At 44.2% G+C, this 21,209-nt stretch overlaps 3 protein-coding genes across 3 annotated transcripts; 2 read left to right on the plus strand and 1 right to left on the minus strand.

Annotated features, from left to right (window-relative positions):
- Window positions 1-429: 429 nt before the first annotated feature.
- Window positions 430-5,670, minus strand: LOC119381144 (uncharacterized). The gene is made up of 3 exons (XM_037649114.2): window positions 5,586-5,670; window positions 4,962-5,175; window positions 430-1,071 (listed from the first exon to the last, which is right to left on the minus strand). Exons 1-3 carry the CDS (start codon window positions 5,668-5,670, stop codon window positions 915-917), a joined length of 456 nt encoding a protein of 151 aa, XP_037505042.1. The 3' UTR covers window positions 430-914.
- Window positions 5,671-8,223: 2,553 nt separating this feature from the next.
- Window positions 8,224-12,950, plus strand: LOC119382713 (zinc finger protein OZF). Its single transcript, XM_037650546.2, has 2 exons — window positions 8,224-9,880; window positions 11,048-12,950. Exons 1-2 carry the CDS (start codon window positions 9,777-9,779, stop codon window positions 11,421-11,423), a joined length of 480 nt encoding a protein of 159 aa, XP_037506474.1. The 5' UTR covers window positions 8,224-9,776; the 3' UTR covers window positions 11,424-12,950.
- Window positions 12,951-15,192: 2,242 nt separating this feature from the next.
- On the plus strand, window positions 15,193-19,512 carry LOC119382715 (mediator of RNA polymerase II transcription subunit 18). The gene is made up of 7 exons (XM_037650548.2): window positions 15,193-15,488; window positions 16,024-16,090; window positions 16,314-16,436; window positions 16,616-16,694; window positions 17,425-17,511; window positions 18,514-18,560; window positions 19,381-19,512. The coding sequence occupies exons 1-7, from the start codon at window positions 15,311-15,313 to the stop codon at window positions 19,427-19,429; spliced, it is 630 nt and encodes a 209-aa protein (XP_037506476.1). The 5' UTR covers window positions 15,193-15,310; the 3' UTR covers window positions 19,430-19,512.
- The last annotated feature ends 1,697 nt before the right edge of the window (window positions 19,513-21,209 follow it).

Here is a 21,209-nt window from a genome sequence, read left to right on the forward strand (position 1 = left end):
CTCCACTGCCAAAGCCAAGAAACCCTTCGTAGGTTGCCGAGGTGACTGGTAGAGTGTGAAGAATCCAGCAGCCTGTCAGAGTACAAACCGATCATTCAGTCACACGTTCGAAGCTGGCTTCGACAAGTGAGTGTCTGGGTCAACGAAGAAAACAGGAAGGCAAAATTAAACCAGCCTGCAGAAAGGAAGGCGTCTTTGTTTAATTTTACTATCTTTTAACAGCAGAGCTGCTTTAGCGCTAGGCCGGACGGCAGACGAGTGTCCGCGTCGCATGTCACGCTCCGGTTCCCAGTTACACCCATAGATGGCGTAACAGTCTCATAATGCAGTAACTCTAGGTCGCGGTAGAGTGCCTCGATGCGCGCGAGCGGGCCGCGCGGGCATCAAGGCACCCTAGGTCGCGGACGAAGCGGCAGCCGCACAATGAAACGGTGAAGGGCGGCTCGAGCGTGTATAAGGCCTAAGTTCCCTGTAGCAGGGCGGGTGTGGCAGGGGCTGCCACACATCCTTTCCCGTACATCTCCACTCTACAAATAACGTATAATCACAGACATCCAAACATAATTGCAAGGGAAACACATGAGCACCGTAGCTCTGCTGTTTCTGCAGATTTCACACTGGGTGGAACTGTGGTAAATTTTTCTTCGTTTGCTCACATGTATCCACACACAAAATTCAGAGCTCAAAAACGTGTCATTTATTAATGCACTGCAATGTTAAGAACAGTAAGCATGCTCTCGCAACACTAGTATCTGCATACGGAGGTCTCCCGAGTCCCGCTTGGGGAGTCGTCACGGGGCAGCTCTGCTGGAACCGGTAGCGAAGGCGCCGAAGGATGCTTCCTCTTGAGCCATATATCTCGTCCGCATTGTATAAATAAAGGAGCTTTCAACAAGTCACTACACTCTCGGTGTTCATTCCACGCTAGGTTTTGTGTTCAAGACGGCGTCTACAATGCGCCGGACGTAGTCCTTGGCTCGGTCGCAGGACCTGTAAGCCTGAGTGCAGTTTTGGCCAATCCATCCCTTTCCAATCGCTCCCAAGAAGGAGTCGGGGAGTTCCGCAACGCCACTGCAATGTTGGGTGAGGGATAAATAAAGAATACATTTATTGATTAGGATTACAGAAGAGCGGCTACTTGAGCGTTTGCACAATAAAAAAAAAGTACATTATATAGTAGAAGGAATCAACTTTATTTGCATATATGGCGCGGTGTTCAGGGTGCCTCCACGTGGGCGGCGACCCTTCAAATTCTACGCTGAATCTTTTGCGGGAGCAGGCCCGTAGCCAGGGGGGGGGGGCTATTCCTACCCCCATATTTTGATGAAGGGGCTATTTTACCGATAAGAAATAATAAAAGGTGTTTTTTCCTCAATTAGCCAAGTGCCCCCCCCCCCCCCCCACACACACACACACACACACCGAACAAAAATTTCTGGCTACGGGCCTGTCTGGGGGTTACTAAATGATTCGTGAGCGCTGAGAGTTTAGTGTAATCCGCCTTTTTCATCTTTCTTAGCTACCCTCTGCCGTTTTTGGACCGGGACAAGCGGTATCGCCAGAACGACAGCCTCCGAGATATAGAGGCTTTTCGCGAATTTTCCGCTAGTGGAAGGGCGCATATGCGCCATGGCATCGTGATAAAGGCGGATTGCGGGAAACACCACGAAAGAATCAGCAAACGGAGAAGTGCGGTTGCTACACCGTTAAGTGAGACGATGAAGAAGCGAGTAGCGCGCTCTTTTCAGCGGTATCACGCGTTTGCATTCCCTACGCTTTTGTTCAACGTTTGCAGCATGCCCTGGATGGTGATGATACTCGTGGGATGATTGGCACCTACCCACTCAGGGGAATCGAAATAAAAAAAAAATCCTGGCTACACCCTTGTTGCTTCGCATTACTAGTTACCGGGGCACATGGCGAGTCCGCGGAAAGCGCCATTCAGGGCCGTACCCAGGAATTTTTTTCGGGGTGTGTTTGTGTGTAGAACGGCTAACTTTGGAAACCGGTGGTCGCTGTGAAGGCGTGCAAGTACTTTAATGCCACCCGAAAAGTTAAAGCATGAAAAAATTTCGGGGGGTGTCAGAACCCCCTCACCCCCCCCCCCCCTTTAGTTACGGCCCTGGCGACATTTCTAAAGTCCCTAGATTTTCCCTGGACTTTGGTCATTTCTACTGGGAACGAGTTTTCTCCTCCAAAGCAATGAACCACGCGCCAATTTATTCTTTTTTTTTTGTCGTCACATGATCTCGAAGTGGTCCAGACCATTCGCGCCACCTTTACCAGCTTACTTGCATATATACTTCACAAGTTGCGCAAATCGGTTTGTTACCAATATCGCCATAGGCACGTACCGCATGACTTACTTGCGATAGAGTGTACTAGAACAGGGGAGTGCTCGGAACGGCCGCAGCACCATTGTACAGAAAGTGAAGCCTAAACAGGGTCAATATACCTGCAGCGCTGCGATCGTTAGTCTGCAATGTGCCGTCGTTTAAGAGTTGCGCGCGGCTCCGGCAAAGTGGTGCAGGGGTAGAATACCCGCTTCCCACTCAAAAAGCCGGGGTTCGAATCGCAGCTGTAGATGGTGGGTGCCTATTCTTAGTGTCACCTTTTTTAGCTGTGTCGGTTTTTTACTTTCTTTCTTAAAACTAGCTTCTGTTGCTACGTCGTGCTACAAAAAGTAACATAAAATGTGAAATCTTGTTTCGAGTCTCATCTTCGCGAAAATCTCGGAGACCATACTTTACGTTTTTGTTCAATCCCGGGCGGTGGCGCTGAAAATAACTGCGCTCGCTCTTAAATTTCTTCTATATTGCTTCATATTTTGGGTTACTTTTTGAACCAACACGTACCAACTTAACCTAAATTTAAGAAACAAAGAAAAACCAATACAGTTTCAAAAGGTGACACTAAGAATAAAAACCCACCATCTGCAGCTGCGATTCGAACCCGGGCGTTTTGAGTGGGAAGCGGGCATTCTACCCCTGCACCATTTCGGCGGAGCCGCGCGCATTTCTTAAACGACGACACATTGCAGACTACCGATCGCAGCGCTGCAAGCGGATTGACCCTGTTTGGGCTTCACTTTTCGAAGCTCGTTCCGGGCACTCCCCTGTTCTAGTACACTCTACCGACGCCTATTAGGCCTAGCTCTACACTGCAGAACGCACGCGCGGCCCGGCATTTGCCAAAATGTGCCTATGTCTTTACTGCTGCGGTGTGTGTGTGTGTTCAGGGAAGCCTTTGCAATTGCAAGCTTCCCTGAACAGAACGGAATAAATACGAATGTTTTCATTGGTCACGTGGTTCTGCTCGCAAGTAGAGTGCACTAGAACAGGGGAGTGCCCGGAACGAGCTTCGAAAAGTGAAGCCCAAACAGGGTCAATCCGCTTGCAGCGCTGCGATCGGTAGTCTGCAATGTGTCGTCGTTTAAGAAATGCGCGCGGCTCCGCCGAAATGGTGCAGGGGTAGAATGCCCGCTTCCCACTCAAAACGCCCGGGTTCGAATCGCAGCTGCAGATGGTGGGTTTTTATTCTTAGTGTCACCTTTTGAAACTGTATTGGTTTTTCTTTGTTTCTTAAATTTAGGTTAAGTTGGTACGTGTTGGTTCAAAAAGTAACCCAAAATATGAAGCAATATAGAAGAAATTTAAGAGCGAGCGCAGTTATTTTCAGCGCCACCGCCCGGGATTGAACAAAAACGTAAAGTATGGTCTCCGAGATTTTCGCGAAGATGAGACTCGAAACAAGATTTCACATTTTATGTTACTTTTTGTAGCACGACGTAGCAACAGAAGCTAGTTTTAAGAAAGAAAGTAAAAAACCAACACAGCTAAAAAAGGTGACACTAAGAATAGGCACCCACCATCTACAGCTGCGATTCGAACCCCGGCCTTTTGAGTGGGAAGCGGGCATTCTACCCCTGCACCACTTTGCCGGAGCCGCGCGCAACTCTTAAACGACGGCACATTGCAGACTAACGATCGCAGCGCTGCAGGTATATTGACCCTGTTTAGGCTTCACTTTCTGTACATTGGTGCTGCGGCCGTTCCGAGCACTCCCCTGTTCTAGTACACTCTAGCGTCGGTAAATTCCCGGCGCCGGGGCTCTCGCTACTGCATAGATGGCTTTCACTGACGTCATTGTGGTCGCCATCTTCGGGTTTTATAGGTGCTAGCATGTTTAGCGGCTGCGTTGACAAAACGCGTGACAGCAGGACAGGCAAATCTGACCTCAAGTGACAGTACCGATAAGTGATAAATCGGCGAAAAAACAGTCGCCATCAAAAAGTAACACGATGTGCGTGTGATAAATTGTGCACTGACGTCATTGAGGCTGCCATGTCTGTGTGCTAGCGCAATGAGAAGCTACAGCTGTGACCACGGGCGTCGGCAGGGGTGTGTGTGCAATAGGGGCACGTATTTACCCCCACCCAAGCCTCAGCAGCGCTTACCCCCCCCCCCCCCCAAGCAAGGAGGTGAGGTCGGCCTGGAAAGCGGGTTTCTAGCCTGCTACTCCTCACAAGGGTAAGGGGAAAAGGGAGAGAAAGAGGGAGGTCTGATCCTGGGACCTGGCGACACTCATGGCGGTGACGTCACGAGAAAGCTGTCTATTTCCCTTGTCACTGGAGGGCCAGTAAAAAATGTTGGCGCTTCTGTAATGTTAATATTCTTTTAAAATATAATCCCGTTCGTGTCAGCGGAGCAAAACGCTGGAGTCTGGACGCGAAACGTCGGCAACTGGACTCCCCCCAGCGCGGAGAATTTATTGACGCCTAACAGACCTCTACCGTTTATTCTTCGTTTCCCATGGCATAAAATCCGCACTGCAATCAGGCATATGACATCATCGAAAGCGGAGTTACACCCTTGTTGAATGGGTGCATGTGAAATCGGAGTACTTAAAAATATTTTCAACGCACACACGGCGGAAGTGAAGTCATAAAAGAGAAAACTTACCCCATGAATCTGCCGACGAATGACGTCTTGGAGGAGCTCATACCCAAGGCACGCGAAACTTGGCAGAAAGACCTCTTGTAACATTCTATCTTCTGCATCTTCACAGCTATCTTCAGCTTTTTGTAGGCCATGAACTGGAAGAACTTTTCCTCCGGAGTTCCGTACAGCGTCCTTGCTATCCGCAATTTTGGCAGAAAGGACTCGCTGGAATGAACTGTAAGGGAAAATGTAAAAAAAGTTCAATGCCGCCCGAACATGCGTTATCACCATGACATTATGCCTATCTTTTTTTTTTTCGATGCATCTTGCGCATGCGTAAAACCTGATACAATTAATATGTGACCTGCTCGGATTCAAACAAAAAATTTGGAAAATATATGCCCGAAGCCGACATTTTTCGCGGCTCCGGCCAAGTGTTGCGCCAAGCGTTTTGTCCCCAACGGTCAAATATACTAGTATAAGCTGGCATATTCTGAGCAAATGAGCACAGTGTTCTTAATTTACCGTGTAAATTAAGAATAGGCTTGACGAACTGGGAACTCTTAATTAGGCCTAATCGCAAACATATGCTTCGTGCAGAAAGAACACAGAAAAACTCAATAAGTGACAATGTTTTCGACTCACGTGATCTGCACGATACGTAGCAAAGCGACGTTGCCAAGTACACCAGTACCGCCAGCACAACAAGCTTGGACCTTTTTGCAACCATGTTGAAAGTCGAGCGTCTTCTGTAACGATGTTCCTAGGCGAACGGCAGGTAACGTTTGCTCCTGGAGTGCAAAACGTGGTTACGGAGTAACGCTGAAACGAACGAAAGATAGTGGCATTTCGCGCGAATATTTTCGGGCAAGGAACATATGCAGTGCGTTATCAGCAGGAAGAAAAGAAAAACAAGTCAAATGACTCTTTACCTGTCGGGTCGAACGACTTGAAACACAAGGTGGCGTTGAAGCGTCAGCGGAGAACCCACTCGGAAAAGTCAGAATTGAGAAATGTCGCTCAGACGCCAGTGCGACACGACGTCTTGCTGGCGATAGTGTGACTCGCACAGATGAGAAGAAAAAAAGCGCCGTTTTCTGCGAACCACGTGGGCCACGGATTATCCCCGTGATGACAGTGCACATCTTTTGTGCACCTTCTCTCTCTTATTTTCTTTTTTTCGCGTTGACTACATACTTCAGGGCAGGTGCGTGGGTAGGTGACAGAGAAATGAGGACAATAGACAGTTCTACTACAGTATGTGCTGACGATCATCCCTACCACAGGCCCCTTCCACTTGTCGAAGCGGAACTAAGAGCCCAACAACGGGATAAGTAAATACGACATGAGTCGGAGCTCTCGCTGGTTCACTACGCCCCGTTGTTGCGTTGTTTGTTCCTATTCGTCATGCACTAAGCAGCGCAGTTCAGTAGCCCTCCCGTAGTAGCCCATTCGTCCTTTGTACGAGCATTCTTCCGAGAAAAAAAAAAGGACACGCGTTCACGTGGAAGCTTGGTACGGGGAACAAACAAAACCTGTCTAGGAGGTGTTGCACAAACTCACTGTTCATTCATGGTATTCATTTATACATGAGCTTACATGTAATTCACGCATCTCATTCTTGGTTTATGTACACGTGACCTTGGTGCTACTATTTCCTATTTATTCAGTGGTTCCCCCACGAATAAACAGTGCTAGTATGCGCCTTTCTCCGTACCCCATGTGAACGTGTCCTGTTCCTATCGCAACCTTTTAATTACAAGTATGTTTAACACACCAGGCCAAGAACGAGCTCTATTAGAGTAAATTTTTGCCGTGTCGAATGTTCGCAGTATGCAGGTTAGCAAGGGCGTAGCCAGAAAGTTTTGTACGGGGACGGGGGGTTAAATCATACTTTATGTATGTTCGTTCGTGCGTTTTTATGTGGGCGTGTACATATACACGCCCACATAAACTTTTCGGGCGAGGGGGGGTGGGGCAGATTGAAACTCCTCCCCCCCTGGCTACGCCAATGCAGGTTAGGGCAACTCGTAAGTGATCTTTCTCCTAACGAGGTGTCCCGCGTCACCGTGCCAACGCACGAATTGAATGGTATTGTTCCCAGCCAGACGGTCAATTCCTACAGTGACGACCTTCTTCAGCCCATAGTCAGGTCGTGGGAGCTGCTCAATAATCATGGTCCCTGCCGACGGCAAGTTGTCTTTTCGTCCACTTTAGTTTCGTCATATCTATATCACAATTATTACGATACACTTAAAACAGTACACAATTAACGTTCCCTGTACCTTCCTTGGCTTCATTATCTGCTGGTTTTCATTAAGACAGTGGTTTGAGGAATGATGTGTTAGAATATTATTCTAGTCAAGGAGGTTTAAATAATTTTTATTTAAACCTCCTTGATTCTAGTACACTGTACTTTGAGGCTCGGAATTAACTCCAACCCATGAGAAACACGGCGCAGCTTTGTTGGGGGGAGGAGAAAGGGGTGTGAAGACGAGAGCGATAAGGCCACCGAGAGTAAGGCCCGGGTACTTCTCTCCCCCTCAGAAAAGCCGGTCGGTGCCAGGCGGCACAGGGAATCGAACCCAGTGCCTCCCGCATTAGATGCGGGCCCTCTAACCACCCGACCATCGCTGTGGGGAGCGTTTGGAGGGAGGGAGAGGCATTAAAAGCTAGAAAAGACCACTCTGATGTTGCGTTCCAAGAACTGCTTACTTCCCACCTTTTTAGGCCGGAAAGCTGTGGGCGAAAGCTAGCAGTAGCGTAAGCACGGAGTTGGTTTGGGGGTGTTCAAACCCATCCCCGAAATTTTCACATTTTGTGCCCGTGCACTGAACACATGCACGAACTACATAAAGGAAAATGTGACACCCCTCACCCACCCGAAAAAATTTCTGCCTACGTCCTTGTCAGTCCGTTGTCAGAAGCGCGTCATCGCTTCATTTTCATTTATGCATCCATTGCAAATATTTTTTTTTTCCTCGCATTCGACCAAGGGAGAGGAGCGCTGTGCGCTTCCCGCAACGAAACCGAAACAAGACCTTTGGTCTTACAGTAAAAACAAAACCTAAAACTTTAATTCCTAATTTAGAAAAAAAAAACATTTTTAACTGAGCAAAAATGTTGAATAGTTGAAGTATTGAAGCTGCTGTTTTTAGGGTTAAGTGTATCGCCAAATATGAGAAATATGTTGTTTTATGTTGCAAACAATGAGAAACTGATTCGTATGGAGTGCGTGCGTATGTGTGCGTGCACCGTGTGCGCGTAAAAGTCTGTTTGCATTCTATAATAGTTCGCAGTAGGATACGCATCGTGTCGTCGGCACAGTGGGCGTGATTGTGTGGTTGTGCTGGACGCTACGGGCTGCCTTTTGCAGCTCCATTCATTGACTGTGGCTGCATATTGACTCTAATGAACTGTTTTCTTAGTTGTGTGTCTTGCGCGAACAGTTGCTGCTTCTGGTTTCGTCTTCTTTCTCCACCATTTTCCGCATGCATATCTAAAGCAGTGATTGACATGTGTTGTGTATTGCGCTTTTTCCGTGTTGTGTCGAAAATGAGACTAACTATGTCTGCGGTCTCAATGTGCTTCTACACCAGTGCTCCCCAACCTGTTTATTCTTCGCGCTGTCTGATGCCGAAAATTTGGCGAAATTAGCCGACTACCTGGAGTGTTTTATTCACCAGTTGTCAAGTTCCCAGCGTGTACAGCGAATTTATGCTGTCTCAGGCTTTTCTTTTTCCCGTTACACATAAACATTGGTCAATAACGCAGTCACAAACGCATGCATAAATGTTTAATATTAGTTACTGAAACTGCGCGAGTTTGATAAATTGATGAAAACTGATTTCTGTTTAGGCTTGCATAACCTAGCTTATGTGTGACATGTTATCCTATGGATTGCGAAACCTGATACGCGCGCATCAAAGCACACAAAAAAAAACATTGAAGTACTGCTTGCGTAATGCTATTGGCATTTTGTTGAAGTTAAACTGTGGAAGACTTATCGTATAAATTGATAATTTCAGTCTGCGTGAAGTTTAAATTAGTCATTACAAACTAAATAGTCAGAAGAGTGCTGTGTTGAACTGTTGTTTTTATTTTTTATTCGTAGGCTACTGGTGTGTGCAGCTTAATGTTTTTAGCACGTATATATTTCATCAGCAAAAACAAAATGGAATGGCCTGCACCTACTGCTCTCCACTTCAGCTTCCTGGAAAAGATGCAAATCGGGAGTCACATATCGTAAACTAATGACTGGTCTGTGGTGTTTCATTAGAAATTAGAACTTCTTAAAATTACTGTGGCTGTGTAACCATTCAGATCTAGTGATGACTGCAATTTCTCGCCCTTTGTGGTTATACATCTTGCACAGCGGACATAGCTATGCATTAATCAAATTACTGATGAACTAGCAAACAGAAATAGCTTCTGATGGCACGTATTACCAAGTAGTTTTAAGACGAGACTACAGCACAGATCAGGCTTAGAAGTAATACGCAAGTCGTCTCTTCTAAATACTAGTGTAGTATTAACGTGTGGCTTGCATTTGACTATTGATCTTCCCACGGTTCATAGTGTTGCGCTAAATTCACACTGTTGCCATTCGCTTTTAGTAGTGCAGTCTTGGTATTGAAATGAGAAAAGTAATGCCGTGCTAAGCTAGAAAGTCTCATCTAGCGGATGTGTAATAACTAGCGTATGAAAGATGGAAACAAAGGAAGACTTAGACGAGACAAGCATTGCCCGTTAATACACCAACAGATCATTTCGAAGAAAGAGTTCTCGTGACAGTTCACTCAGACATACTCTGCTGTTTATCTCCTTGATGCAGAAATGAAGCCCGCTGCATGGCTGTGTCAGTATTGTGACCACGCATGCCCTACCAAGCATAACCTGGTTCTTCACGAAGCACGTCATTTGGATGAGCACAGAGACAGGTAACAGAAGAACTTGGTGCCATTTCGATGACGTGAACTTGGGTAGACGAGATAGCATGGCCACTTACTAACGCAAATTTTACAATTTGGAAAGCTCACGAGTATGGCAACTGTCAGGCTGTGCCTGGTAGTAAAGTATGGATTTTTGTGTGTGTGTGCATGCAACCAAGTCAGAAACAGCCATATTAGCGTTGAATATGTTGATCACATTGCTTAGTTCAAGTCTGCTTGTATTGGAACAAATACAGACAGTTCTCAATGTGCTTTCTACTGGAAACCTTGTTCTCGAGCTGTCATGTTGTGCTTTTTGTTTGTTTGTTTGTTGCAGGCCTCTGTATGTTTTTTAACTTTCTCGCATATTTAACTGTTCCTTCTGATATTCTTATTGTATTAGTTTTAAATCCATCTTTTTGCAAGAAAATAGTAATTCAGGGTAACAGAAAAGACAACCTCACATGTGTACTTCGATACCTCCAGTATGCTATTTAAGAATCCGTGCAGCTAGGCATCTTGTAAGTAAGTGAAACATTCACTACCACACCCTGTGTGGCTGCGGTTAGTAGCAGAAAAAAAAAGTGATAGTGTGACCTGGTTCTCGAAAGTTTTTGGCTGGACGTCATTTCACAGTGGTAAAACAATTTTACAGTGACAGCATTTCACAGCAGTACGTTTTCCCTGCTCTGCATACATCACCTCACACCTCTAAGTGTACAATAATTGTGCAATTACTGTGTAATGTCATATTGCTTTTAGTCGTGTAAGTTATGACAGGCTGAGAAACTGACAATGCAGCCATCAGGAAATACAACCATGGAAGTGGTCTGCTTCTTTTTTATGTCTGCGAGTAAGAGTTAGTCTGACATGTCACATAACCATATTAGTGCACTTTTATTAATTTTCAAAGCATGTGTTTGTTTACTTTGCATTGACAAGAACTTCTCTTTTGCTGATCCGCATTCAGCGCAGTTGCGTCCCTTTGCGTAAACCTGCTGTTAACTCAACTTTGACTGCAGCATAAACATTTTTTTGTGTGTTTGTCCTTTGTTTTTCCTTCTACTTGTCTCGTCACTTGTTGCCCCGTCCATAAACCCCTGTCATGCAAGACTCGACGAGTACAGACAAATAACGTCGCTGCTTTCTTTTTCTTTCTTTGTCGTATGTGTGCAGGATCGACAGGCAACTTGCTTGGCGTCAGTCGGGCATGGTGGTTCGCTGGAACCCGGAGCGCTGGTTTCGATGCACTTTGTGTGGCAGGGGCTTCAACCAGAAGATGAACCTCGTACGGCACATGCAGCGCCACACGGGTGAGAAGCCTCACCAGTGCCACTTGTGCCCCAAGCGCTTCAACCAGAAGTGCAACCTCGAGCGACACATACGCAGCCACACAGGCGAACGGCCCTTCCACTGCACCTTCTGCCCCAAGAGCTTCAACTCCAAGTCTAACCTAAATCGTCATGAAGCGTGCCACGAGGTGCGTACGCCCGAGATGACTGCCGTTGGAAATGCGGCTGAGATGGCTATCGTCCCCAACTTCAATGTTTGAAACCACAAGCAATGAAGAAGTTGCCGAACTGATCTGCTGTTTTCTCTTCTTAATGTTAATGAGTTTGTACAGGCATCGCAGCCATTTATAACCCGTGCATGTGGCTTTCAGGAGATGCAGTGCCATCTAGTGATTCCTGTTGGCATTATTGGCATGATTGCATACGTTCGCTGCAGCCATTCAAAGGTCATGCAGCAAGTGTACATAAGCCAGCCAATAATTCCACTGGTTACTACAAGAGTATTGTGAAAGTGTTGAAGGCCACGTACTTGATCACTGTTATAAATAGTTGCTTCTCCCCAAAAGTTCCCAAGCGATGACAAGGAAACAACAGTTGAGTTTTGGATGTACGGTACGGTTTGTCTCACAACCACACAACATTATGGGTTACAAGAACATGTTCTCACCCTTGCACAGAATTATATGCAGTGTGTTTCCCATGTAAGCCCCACCATATGACTCACAACAGCTTCTGTCAGGTCTGCAGTGGCACAGTTGCGGTCTAGGAACTACTTAAGGAGACTGTACATTTCATGCGTTGTTATGTGTTCAAATTCATGTGGCAAGTGTGCTGATGACACCAGTAAGATTTGGAGCATCACTTATTCACATTGATCACTGTATGGACTAAGATTGTCTTAATGCAGTATGTGAAAAACTGCTTAAATCTATGGGATAGCATTTGTAGCAAGTGTGAAGCAAACGGGCAAGTGTGCTAAGCGAAGCGATGATTATGTTGATCGCACCACCAAGTACAGGCACCAAGAACAGTTTTAGGCATGAGAATTCATACCTGTTAATTGCTTGAAAAAAATTTGCTTTACGTAGTCCAGAAAGGCTGGCCACATATGTGGACCTTGCTACTGTATGTTCAGTACCACTGCTCGTTTGCTAAGCCGAGACAAGCAAGACATCCGAAAGATTCCTAGGCTGCAAGCATATATATCGTGCATTGCATTACTTATTTCATGTGCAGCAGCCGCAATTTGATGTGAAAATAGTTGTCTCACAACTGAATCCTCTTGCAAATATGCATGAATTATCAGAGTTTATATTTACGACTTCATAGGGCAAAGCTTCTTTAGTCACCTCCAATGAACTGGTCTTTCTTTTTGTTCTTTAGTTAAAACTTTTTGTTCTAGTGCAATATCATAGATTTATGTACAGCATTATATTTTCTTGACTTTCGAAGCCATGCCCTGTTCGAAGTTGCGACAGGGTCAAAGTGATACAAGCTGGTCATTTTTTGTCATGGCTGTTGAAAATACAAAGCTTCATACCTCTTCATTAAGCTCAGGCCAAATGGGGTTTGTTGCTTTTGTTTGTAATTTATGTCTTGGCAGGATGCCTTACAGACATGCTGTATGATGCACAGCCCTAGCTTTGTACTTGCCGAAGACTTGTGGATATTTTTGGTTTGTTGCACAACTTTTGACGAGTGCAATGCTGAGTGAAACATGGAAATGTCCATGGTTTTCCCCAAAGCATTTGGTACTACTACAATAATGCCTGTTCCAAAATATTTAGCACTGTTTGTTACACAACAAAAAAGGTTCAGAATTAGCTAAGTATAAATGAATATTCTCTGTATGTTTATTGGTATTTTTATAACCCACTGACTATTGTTACATAATCTTGGAGCATGTTAGTAAGTGCATTTATTCACATGGATTTGTTTCACAAAATCACCAGTGCAGCATCGCTTTGCTTCACATTTTCGTGTATCGTTCTTTTATTTTGACTGATTGGCAGAAGAAAACAGTGCCATGTCATGCTCACATTTTTTGGGTACTGAGTTGTGGTAGTACTGTTTGTTAGCTTGTATATTTTGAAGCACACAGTGCATTCATGTTTTGCTGATGTTCATGTGTATTCTGTTCTGTGTACAGTTCCTCTTCGTTCTGGAGATCATCTTTGTTTTGGAATTTATTTGTTGTTTCTTGTTATTTGAATTTATTTCAGTTCATAATTTGACACTAGGTTGTTATATGCCGTTTTCAAGCCGCAGCTTTCAAATGGCGTACTGGTCACGAGTATAGTCAGATTTTGTTCATTTATTGTAACAATAATATGCCTTGTACTGCTTTCTTGTTGTTGTTTGTAGTAATTCTATTGTTTTGTTGTTCTTTTTTTTTCTTTCTTTAGGGTTTGTTCCCCTTTTCAGATTTAGTGATCTCGTTCTCATTACTGAGGTTGTTAGTTTTTTACAGTTCAAAGTTGCTCTTGTGTGTTCCCACTTTTTTGCATATGTTTGCAGTTACAGGAGTTGTGTTAAAACTTCCTGGTAAAAATTTCCAGTAACCCTTATGCCAGGCGACAGGCTTTGAGCACTGGTTGAGAATTTATTGTATATTGGCATTTTTGCTGTTGTTTTTTTCACTGCAAAAACTTGTGCACGTTTGCGTACATGTGTGTTTGAAAATAATTGCAAGCACTCCGCATCACCTTTTTTGTTTTTCAGCTCGTCAGAGAGTGTGAATTGATGAATCTGCAATATTTATATTTTTCGCTGTGCAGGTGCATGGAAGTTAATAAAAACATTAAATATAATTTCCTGAGACCCAATATGTTTGTGTGTTGATATATCCAGCCAGTGTTACTTCTTATTAAAAGGCAGAAACTGGCTGTATTGTATGTGATTGACATGCTGTTTTGCGCAGGGAGGAAGCGAGGCATCAAAATAATTCTAAGCAAATAAAAAAGGTTTGCGTGTGAAAAACGTATTGAGTGGTGAGAAAAAAAATGAAGAGGGTGGATCAGTTTTTTATCAAATCTGCAGGAGAAAAAATCAGAAGCCTTCTTGCTCCAAGACATTGCATACAGCTTTGCGAAAATTTTGAGAAATGTTCTTAGTATTCAAAACCAAATAATCTATTGCGTGAGATGTTTCACATAAACCACAGCTATCATGTCAGTAAAAATTGTTAGCCGTACGAACCTGACATAATTATTCTGTGTTTAGTGACTATTCTAGCTAGGTTTTAGCTGGTGCCGACAGTGAGGTTTACAACTGCCGGAGAAACAATTTAAGAAAGTAATGCGGAAAGCCTGAAAGTTGCACAGGTGAAGTACCAGACTCCACACGTGACCACTCTGTGCGTGAGAATTCATTTGCTGTGATTAGAGCCGTCAACGACCAAGGCTATTCTTCTGAAGTCCCTGTGACGAGTGGACATTTCCGTCCAGCTTCAGTACAAGGCCATAGGCGTGCGCAGGGTTCCCCATTAGGGGGGGGGGGGCAAAGGTTCGTCGCAGCGGCCCCCCCACTCTACTAAGTCAATGTATGGGGCAGATTTTGCGCCCCCCTCCTCTTAGGTGACTAGAAGGGTCAATGTACGGGGCAGATTTTGCGCCCCCCTCTTAGGTGACTAGGGGGGCGGCCGCCCCCCCCCCCCCGTGCCCCCCCTGTGCGCACGCCTGTGTACAAGGCTGTATCGGGAAATAATAAAAATGTATGGAGGTTATGTACACGAGGAAAAGCGCCAACACGGGAGTTCTGTAGATAACGACGTGGTTTGCAAAGGCACAAAGAAGAGAAGGGATTATGTCTCACAGGGTTGCTGCGAGTCTGAGACGATTCAAAATTTCGCGCCTTAGAAATTGGTGTGGAAAACGGCCGTACAAAAGAAAGCAAATATTTTCATAATTAACTTAAGTATATGAAGTGAAAGACTATATACAAGTTCTATCTACGGCGAAAATGAGAGCTTTAAAAAATCCATTTCGGTTTTTCAGAAGTAATCTTTCCAATCCGGTCGAAGCCGCGAAGTTAGCCAAGCTACCGGCAAACATGGCGGCAAAGTTTGTTGTCTGATTGAATCGTATAGAAAAAAAGTGCGTGACGCCAGCCGTTTTACTTGACCGAACTGACACTTGGACTCCTAAATATGGAAAGCACACCACCGACAGTTCGACGTGGCCTCGTGCCTCTACAAGAGTACCTGTTGCAGGGTAGCATTATGGACGGCGCCTGTGAAGTGCTTCTCCACAGGCTTCGAGGGCTCTGTGACAACTCGGATTCGCCGATCGAATCATTTCACGACTACGAAATGGTCTTTCAGATAAGTCAGTACAGTCTTGATCTTGCGTATGCGATATTGGCTGCAAATAATGCGTGGATGATATTGGAACGCCGCGCTTGTTTGAATGACTATGAACGGAAACAAACTCCGAAAAGTTGTGTCGCACTGTGTATTTCCGATCGCGATCGTGCCCGATAGGAATCTTTATTCCTCGGTCGCGATTGGCTCAGTTGTGCAGGCTGCGGAAAGGAGCCAATCGCAGTTCAGAAATACGATCCAGAACGGCCTCAGTTGGGATAGAGAATGGCTATGCGACAAAGCAAGCAGTTCTCGGGAAAAACGGCACTTGGTTTCGCTTTTTTCCTGAAAACTGCTTGCGTTGTACGTCTTACGCTTTGGCAAAACCGGATCGTACCTGCTAAATGCATCTTGTTTCTGTTTCCTTAGCCTGTGTCCATGTCGCGCCTCTAAAATCAGTTTTTCCTTTATTTATACGCAATCAGTAAAATCATGAAGAAGAGGCGGATGACGCATTAACACTGCAGATATATGATGCGCCAACTTCATAATTTTCGCAGGAGGCCCCACGGGAACACCACTGTCCGTGAGAGCGAGACAATCGCTTGATAGTCCCCAGATGCCGTGGTAGGTGTGGCAAGTTTGTCCGCGGTTTCTCTAGTTGTTTCTTTGTAGCTTACAAAATGAGTGTGCGAGTGATCAAGTGTGCTCTTTCTGCTAATCTTATCTGTGGCAGTAAAGTCAACTGTGTGCCGTTGCAATGCCTCTTGCACGTTTGATGTGCCTGGTGCTAAATGAAGAAAGTGTAATGTCTTCAAAAGCATGTGGAAATGCACGTTTTTCTTTCCAGGCATCTTCGCTACTTGGGGCAACCAGAAGTTGGTGACAAAAGCAGACACACCGTTGTGAGAAGCTGTATAGATGTTAGTACGTCTAACAATGTTGTGAGCTTTCTCAATGAGATGGGCTTTCGGTGAGCTGCCATTTTTATTTGTAATTTCGTAAATGTATACACAGACATTACACATACACGAAGAAAAAGGAAAAAAAGGAGCCGGCTAATAGCTATCTCCGGAGCTTGTATTCCAACACAGGACACTTGTGCTTTTAGTACAATCCTATCGGTTCACCTGTGTCTTGTTTTTTTCACAGGTTAGATTTTGAATTTGTACTGAAAGGGCACATGTTCCAAAAGGGACGCATGAAGGTCATCGTTGCCAAGGTCTTTCGGGTAAGATATACCAGTATGATTTGATCACTGTAAGCAGCTAAATTTCTACTTTCAGCTAGTTGCTATTTTTTCTTCTCACCTGTGGATTTCCTTATACTGAGCAAGTGGTGAATACATAGTATACAGTAATATTACACAATAATATTAATCATAGTACTAAACATATATAGTATTAAACATAGTACACAATAATATTAAATTACACACTGCACCACTACACAAAGAAATACAGTCTGCATTCCATAGTATAAAATGGCTTTTCTTCCACTGGTGAAACAGAAAAGCGATTGATTCATGATTCATAGTGTTTAATAAAATCCCAAAGCAACATCTATGGGTAATGAGAGGTACACAGAAGTTTACTGTACACTAATTTGGTTCCCTGGGCTTAGTTAACATGTACCCACATTAAATGCACATTCATTTCTGCATTTTCCCTCCATCAAAAAGCGGGCTGCTGTGGCAGTGATTGAAACCAACATCCTTACACTATGCTGCAGAATATCATAGCCTCCGATCCACCAGGATTAGTAACGGAAGGTTACTAAATCGCTTTTCAAGCATCAATACACGCAAGCACACAGTAGCAAGCTATGTTCCAGCTCTTACTTGCACGGATATTGTCTGTGAATTAAGATTTGCGTGGACGTGACAGTTACGCAACCACTTAAGTAACGATGCAGTTTCTGTCTGCTCCATGTTTAATGTCGCCATTATTGTTGTTTTGCAGCTTGTTCAGCAAGGAAACCCCGAGAGCATTGAGCCAGTCTCAAACTCCCACATCATCGAGCTAAGTGTTATAGCACCAGCAGGGCAGGTGAGAAAAGTGGACTTCCGTCTTGCCACGTTTCATCAAACAGCGTCTTGCATGCAGTAGCTATATTTCTGCGCATGCGTACTTGGCTAAACATGAATCATTCAGACTAAAAATCATTCAGCTTTTGTACCCATAGATACGGCAGTTGCTGCAAGAAATATTAACGGGTCGCACAGTACGTTGCTTGCATCCTTAATGTTGGATTACTGCTAGAATGATAAAAAGCTGGATGCTAATTCAATTTACTTGTGGTATATATGGCTTATTTCTGTCTGACCTTTGCAAGTGGTCTGTGGCACTTTATTTAGGTATGAGCCTATGCAGCTCCACAAGTTGAAAAACTGATTACCTTGCCACTTGTCTCTAGGAAATTGTGACGTCATGGTTTTTCTTGTCACATGTAGTGTTTATGAGTATTTATGCATGTGCTTTAAAAAATATATAATTCCCTCTTGTTAGTACAGCACTTGTCCGTCATGTTTTTTTTTTTCATCCTTGTAGTTTTTGCACTGCAGTTTGTAGTGTGGCTTGCCAACAGGCCTAGCATATTCTTCTATATACTTTCGCATACCAATTGCATGTCTAAGCACTAATAGCAGTCTTGCTATGGCCTCTGATACATTTTCAATCTGCCACCACAATATAGCTTCATGCAACAAAATTCCACTCTCTGCAAACTTCTTTCTGTAATATGTACTTATGGGCTAGTTGGTGAGCCATGATTTTCGGATAGGCAGCGCACAAAAGGGCAACAAATACGTACACATAAAAAGACGCAAACACAGCGCTTGTGTTCGCGTCTTTTTATGTGTACATATTTGTTGCCCTTTTGTGTGCTGCCTATTCGAAAATTCTTTCTGTAGACCAGCAAAAAGCCATGTAACTATTTCTGACATGGTGGGGCTTAGAATGAACATTTTCCTTTGTCACATACATATTGGAAGGTTACTGCATGTACCATCTTGCCAGGAGACCTTTATTATGCGTTATTGCTTCTTGCAGGAGTCATTGGGCGATGAGATGAAGGCCTTTGCAGAACAGCTGAAGCCGTATCCTTTGGTTTGAATGTGTGATCATGTTGGACTTGTTTTTCTCCCACTCCCCTTAGAGGACGCTGGGGCAAGAAGTTAACCAAAATTTACAAGTGCTCTACAGTAATGAAAATACAAGGGAGGAGAACTGCCACTGTTGTTAAAATCTGACTGAGTGTAAGAGCAGAAGCACTTGCTTAGATTTTGATAGGAGTGTCGGTGTGCAAGGTGTTATCCTGAATTGGTGAACAGACATACTCCAGCCCTGTCTCGACCTGCATTCGTTCGATCAGCACTTCCATTCAGAACATCGCAGGCCCAATTTGTTTGTGTAGGCACTAAATAGTGTACCCACCTGTTTACACAAGTTGTTTTGCATTTAATTCGTACCTGTTGCGCATGTTTCGTCACTGCAATTTTCACCCACAATGGTAGCATAATATCTACAGTTTCTTACACTACCAATGAAATAGCACCTTTGGTTCTTGATAACAGTAGAGCCATAGACACTCAAAACTTTTCAGGTGGTAAGAATTAATCAGAAGCACCTGCCCTCTGCCCTATTAGCAATTACAATCATCACACATAACCAAGGTGCCAATTTTAAGTCAGCCTTTGTAATCAATAATCACAGTAACTGTATCTCAGTATTCTGCTAATTTGGTTGTGTTAATCAGTGCAGATGGTATTTCCATAGCAGAGCTGTTGTGTTATAACTTCATTAAAGAGAATATCTAATTGCCAGCAAGAGTCTTGACTGTAAAATTTAGCACTCAGTGGGGAAGGGAAAGGAAAGTACTGTTTTCTATTGTGGTGGCCTTCCTGACTCATTGCTCAGTCTTGTGGAGCTTGAGAAGATTGACCACACCAGACTTCAGCATATTTAATCTTGGTGATGACCGAGGACTGCAGCCACTCTCATTACCCTGTACATAAACTCTCATGTGCATAATAAACTCCTTTTTACATTTATGGCTTGGTGGGCTAGTTGGTATTGCATCTTAAAGGCTACAGCGCACAAAGACGGGGACAACAGAAGAAAACACAGGACGAAGCGCCGAATTCGGCGCTTCGTCCTGTGTTTTCTTCTGTTGTCCCCGTCTTTGTGCGCTGTAGCCTTCCTTTTTACATTGTTTGCTGTAGTCGATTCTTTTTATGACGTCTAAGATTAACGTTGCAGTGACATCAAGCAGTCTCCTAAGACCTGCTTGGTTGGTCTCCGGGCCAAACATTTGCTGGTTATGTACTATAGAAATTATTAGTACAGCAAGCATGGGAGAAAATGGCATGAAATAGCCACATATGCATGCTTGAATTATGACCTAGTTGAGCAGCAGTAAGCAAGTAAGCGTATGTAGGCCATAGCTGCCACAAAAGGCCATAGTCTCATAAGCTCCGGTGCACAGTCTGAAAGTGGTGAAGTGACTGCATTGCAGCACGTCCAGCTCAGGTTATTTACTTTTGCTGCCAGCTTAAGCAGTGGAAAAATTTACGTTGTTGAGCAACCTGCACTTTGTAATACCGTCAAGGCAGTCGCCTTGCATTAAATTTAGCACAAAGACGATATCAAAACAAGGCAGGTCTTTTCGCAGCTTTCATTGCATACCATGGCAAGCAAGGGTAGTGAGCATAGCCTGAAAAATTCCGACCTATTTCAATGCTCCATCTATAGACATGGAATACTTTTACGCCATCGTGCCCCAGCATTACAAATTCCCCAAAAGGTTAGTAGCTTTAGGTCGTTTCTTACAAACATGTGCTAGGTACACATTTCCCCTCAACCAGATATATGTGCTACACATGTAAGAGGCAATTCCACGTTTCCCCTTGATACGATGTATGCGCTACACATTTAACAGGCAACTCCACAATATATCCACTTCGTAAGCAAGGACCAAATAGACCCGAACATAACCTGAAAACCGGCGAAGTTGCCAAAGGGAGAAAAATGTCAGAGTGCCTTTGTACTACCTTCAAAGCATAAGCCAGCAAAGTTTTATTTACATAGGAAAGTTCTTATTATGCCCCCTCAAGACAGAGTACTCCAATATAGCATAGTCAACTGCTATTGCCAACATTGCTGTTCACCTTTGTCAAAGCATTTCAGTACTACATGCAAGCAGCATAGTGTACGAGGAATGTACCAAAGAATTTCGCTCATAGCACGCACATGCCAACCTAATACTGCACTTTGCAGCAGACAGTGCTTTGGTCAGTAATATAGGGTCACATACATTAAGAAATTGAAAGCCATGTAATAAATAACAGCCACTTGCTACAAATAGGAGTACTTCAAACATTATTCACGAAGGAGGCCTTTGCTGTTAGAGTTACTCTGCTTGGTCCCATATTAGGTATGTAGTATGCAATTGTAGTATAATCAGTAAATTAAACATACCTCAAAGCTCCTTCATTCACATCAGTGACCCAGAGGTGGGAGGAGTGCAAGCATTTACCGACTCGCGCATTTAACACAACAAAGCACTCTTGACTGCAGAGTGTTTGCACTGCCAAACAAGCCTTCAGTCAGCTCAAGGTTTCAGGTAGAAAGGCAAACATTTTCAGCATGCAACATGCTTCACCCAGTAGCAGCAAGTTGCCCTCCTTCATGCAAGTACCCCTAAATTGGTTCATGAAAGCAAACAAAAAAACTGGCTCAGTTTAAGA

The sequence above is a fragment of the Rhipicephalus sanguineus genome, chromosome 2, assembly GCF_013339695.2.
Source record: "Rhipicephalus sanguineus isolate Rsan-2018 chromosome 2, BIME_Rsan_1.4, whole genome shotgun sequence".
NCBI lineage: Eukaryota > Metazoa > Arthropoda > Arachnida > Ixodida > Ixodidae > Rhipicephalus > Rhipicephalus sanguineus.

Bases quoted from the DNA above. Each gene is read 5' to 3' on its own strand.
- LOC119381144 (XM_037649114.2), bottom strand. From the start codon at position 5,670: ATGGTTGCAAAAAGGTCCAAGCTTGTTGTGCTGGCGGTACTGGTGTAC. The intron at 5,176-5,585 runs GTGAGTCGAAAA...TTTCCCTTACAG, and splicing joins CTACGTATCGTGCAGATCAC to TTCATTCCAGCGAGTCCTTT. The intron at 1,072-4,961 runs GTAAGTTTTCTC...CCAACATTGCAG, and splicing joins TTCGTCGGCAGATTCATGGG to TGGCGTTGCGGAACTCCCCG.
- LOC119382715 (XM_037650548.2), top strand. From the start codon at position 15,311: ATGGAAAGCACACCACCGACAGTTCGACGTGGCCTCGTGCCTCTACAA. The intron at 15,489-16,023 runs GTCAGTACAGTC...TAATTTTCGCAG, and splicing joins CGAAATGGTCTTTCAGATAA to GAGGCCCCACGGGAACACCA. The intron at 16,091-16,313 runs GTAGGTGTGGCA...TTTTCTTTCCAG, and splicing joins GATAGTCCCCAGATGCCGTG to GCATCTTCGCTACTTGGGGC.
- LOC119382713 (XM_037650546.2), top strand. From the start codon at position 9,777: ATGAAGCCCGCTGCATGGCTGTGTCAGTATTGTGACCACGCATGCCCT. The intron at 9,881-11,047 runs GTAACAGAAGAA...GTATGTGTGCAG, and splicing joins TTGGATGAGCACAGAGACAG to GATCGACAGGCAACTTGCTT.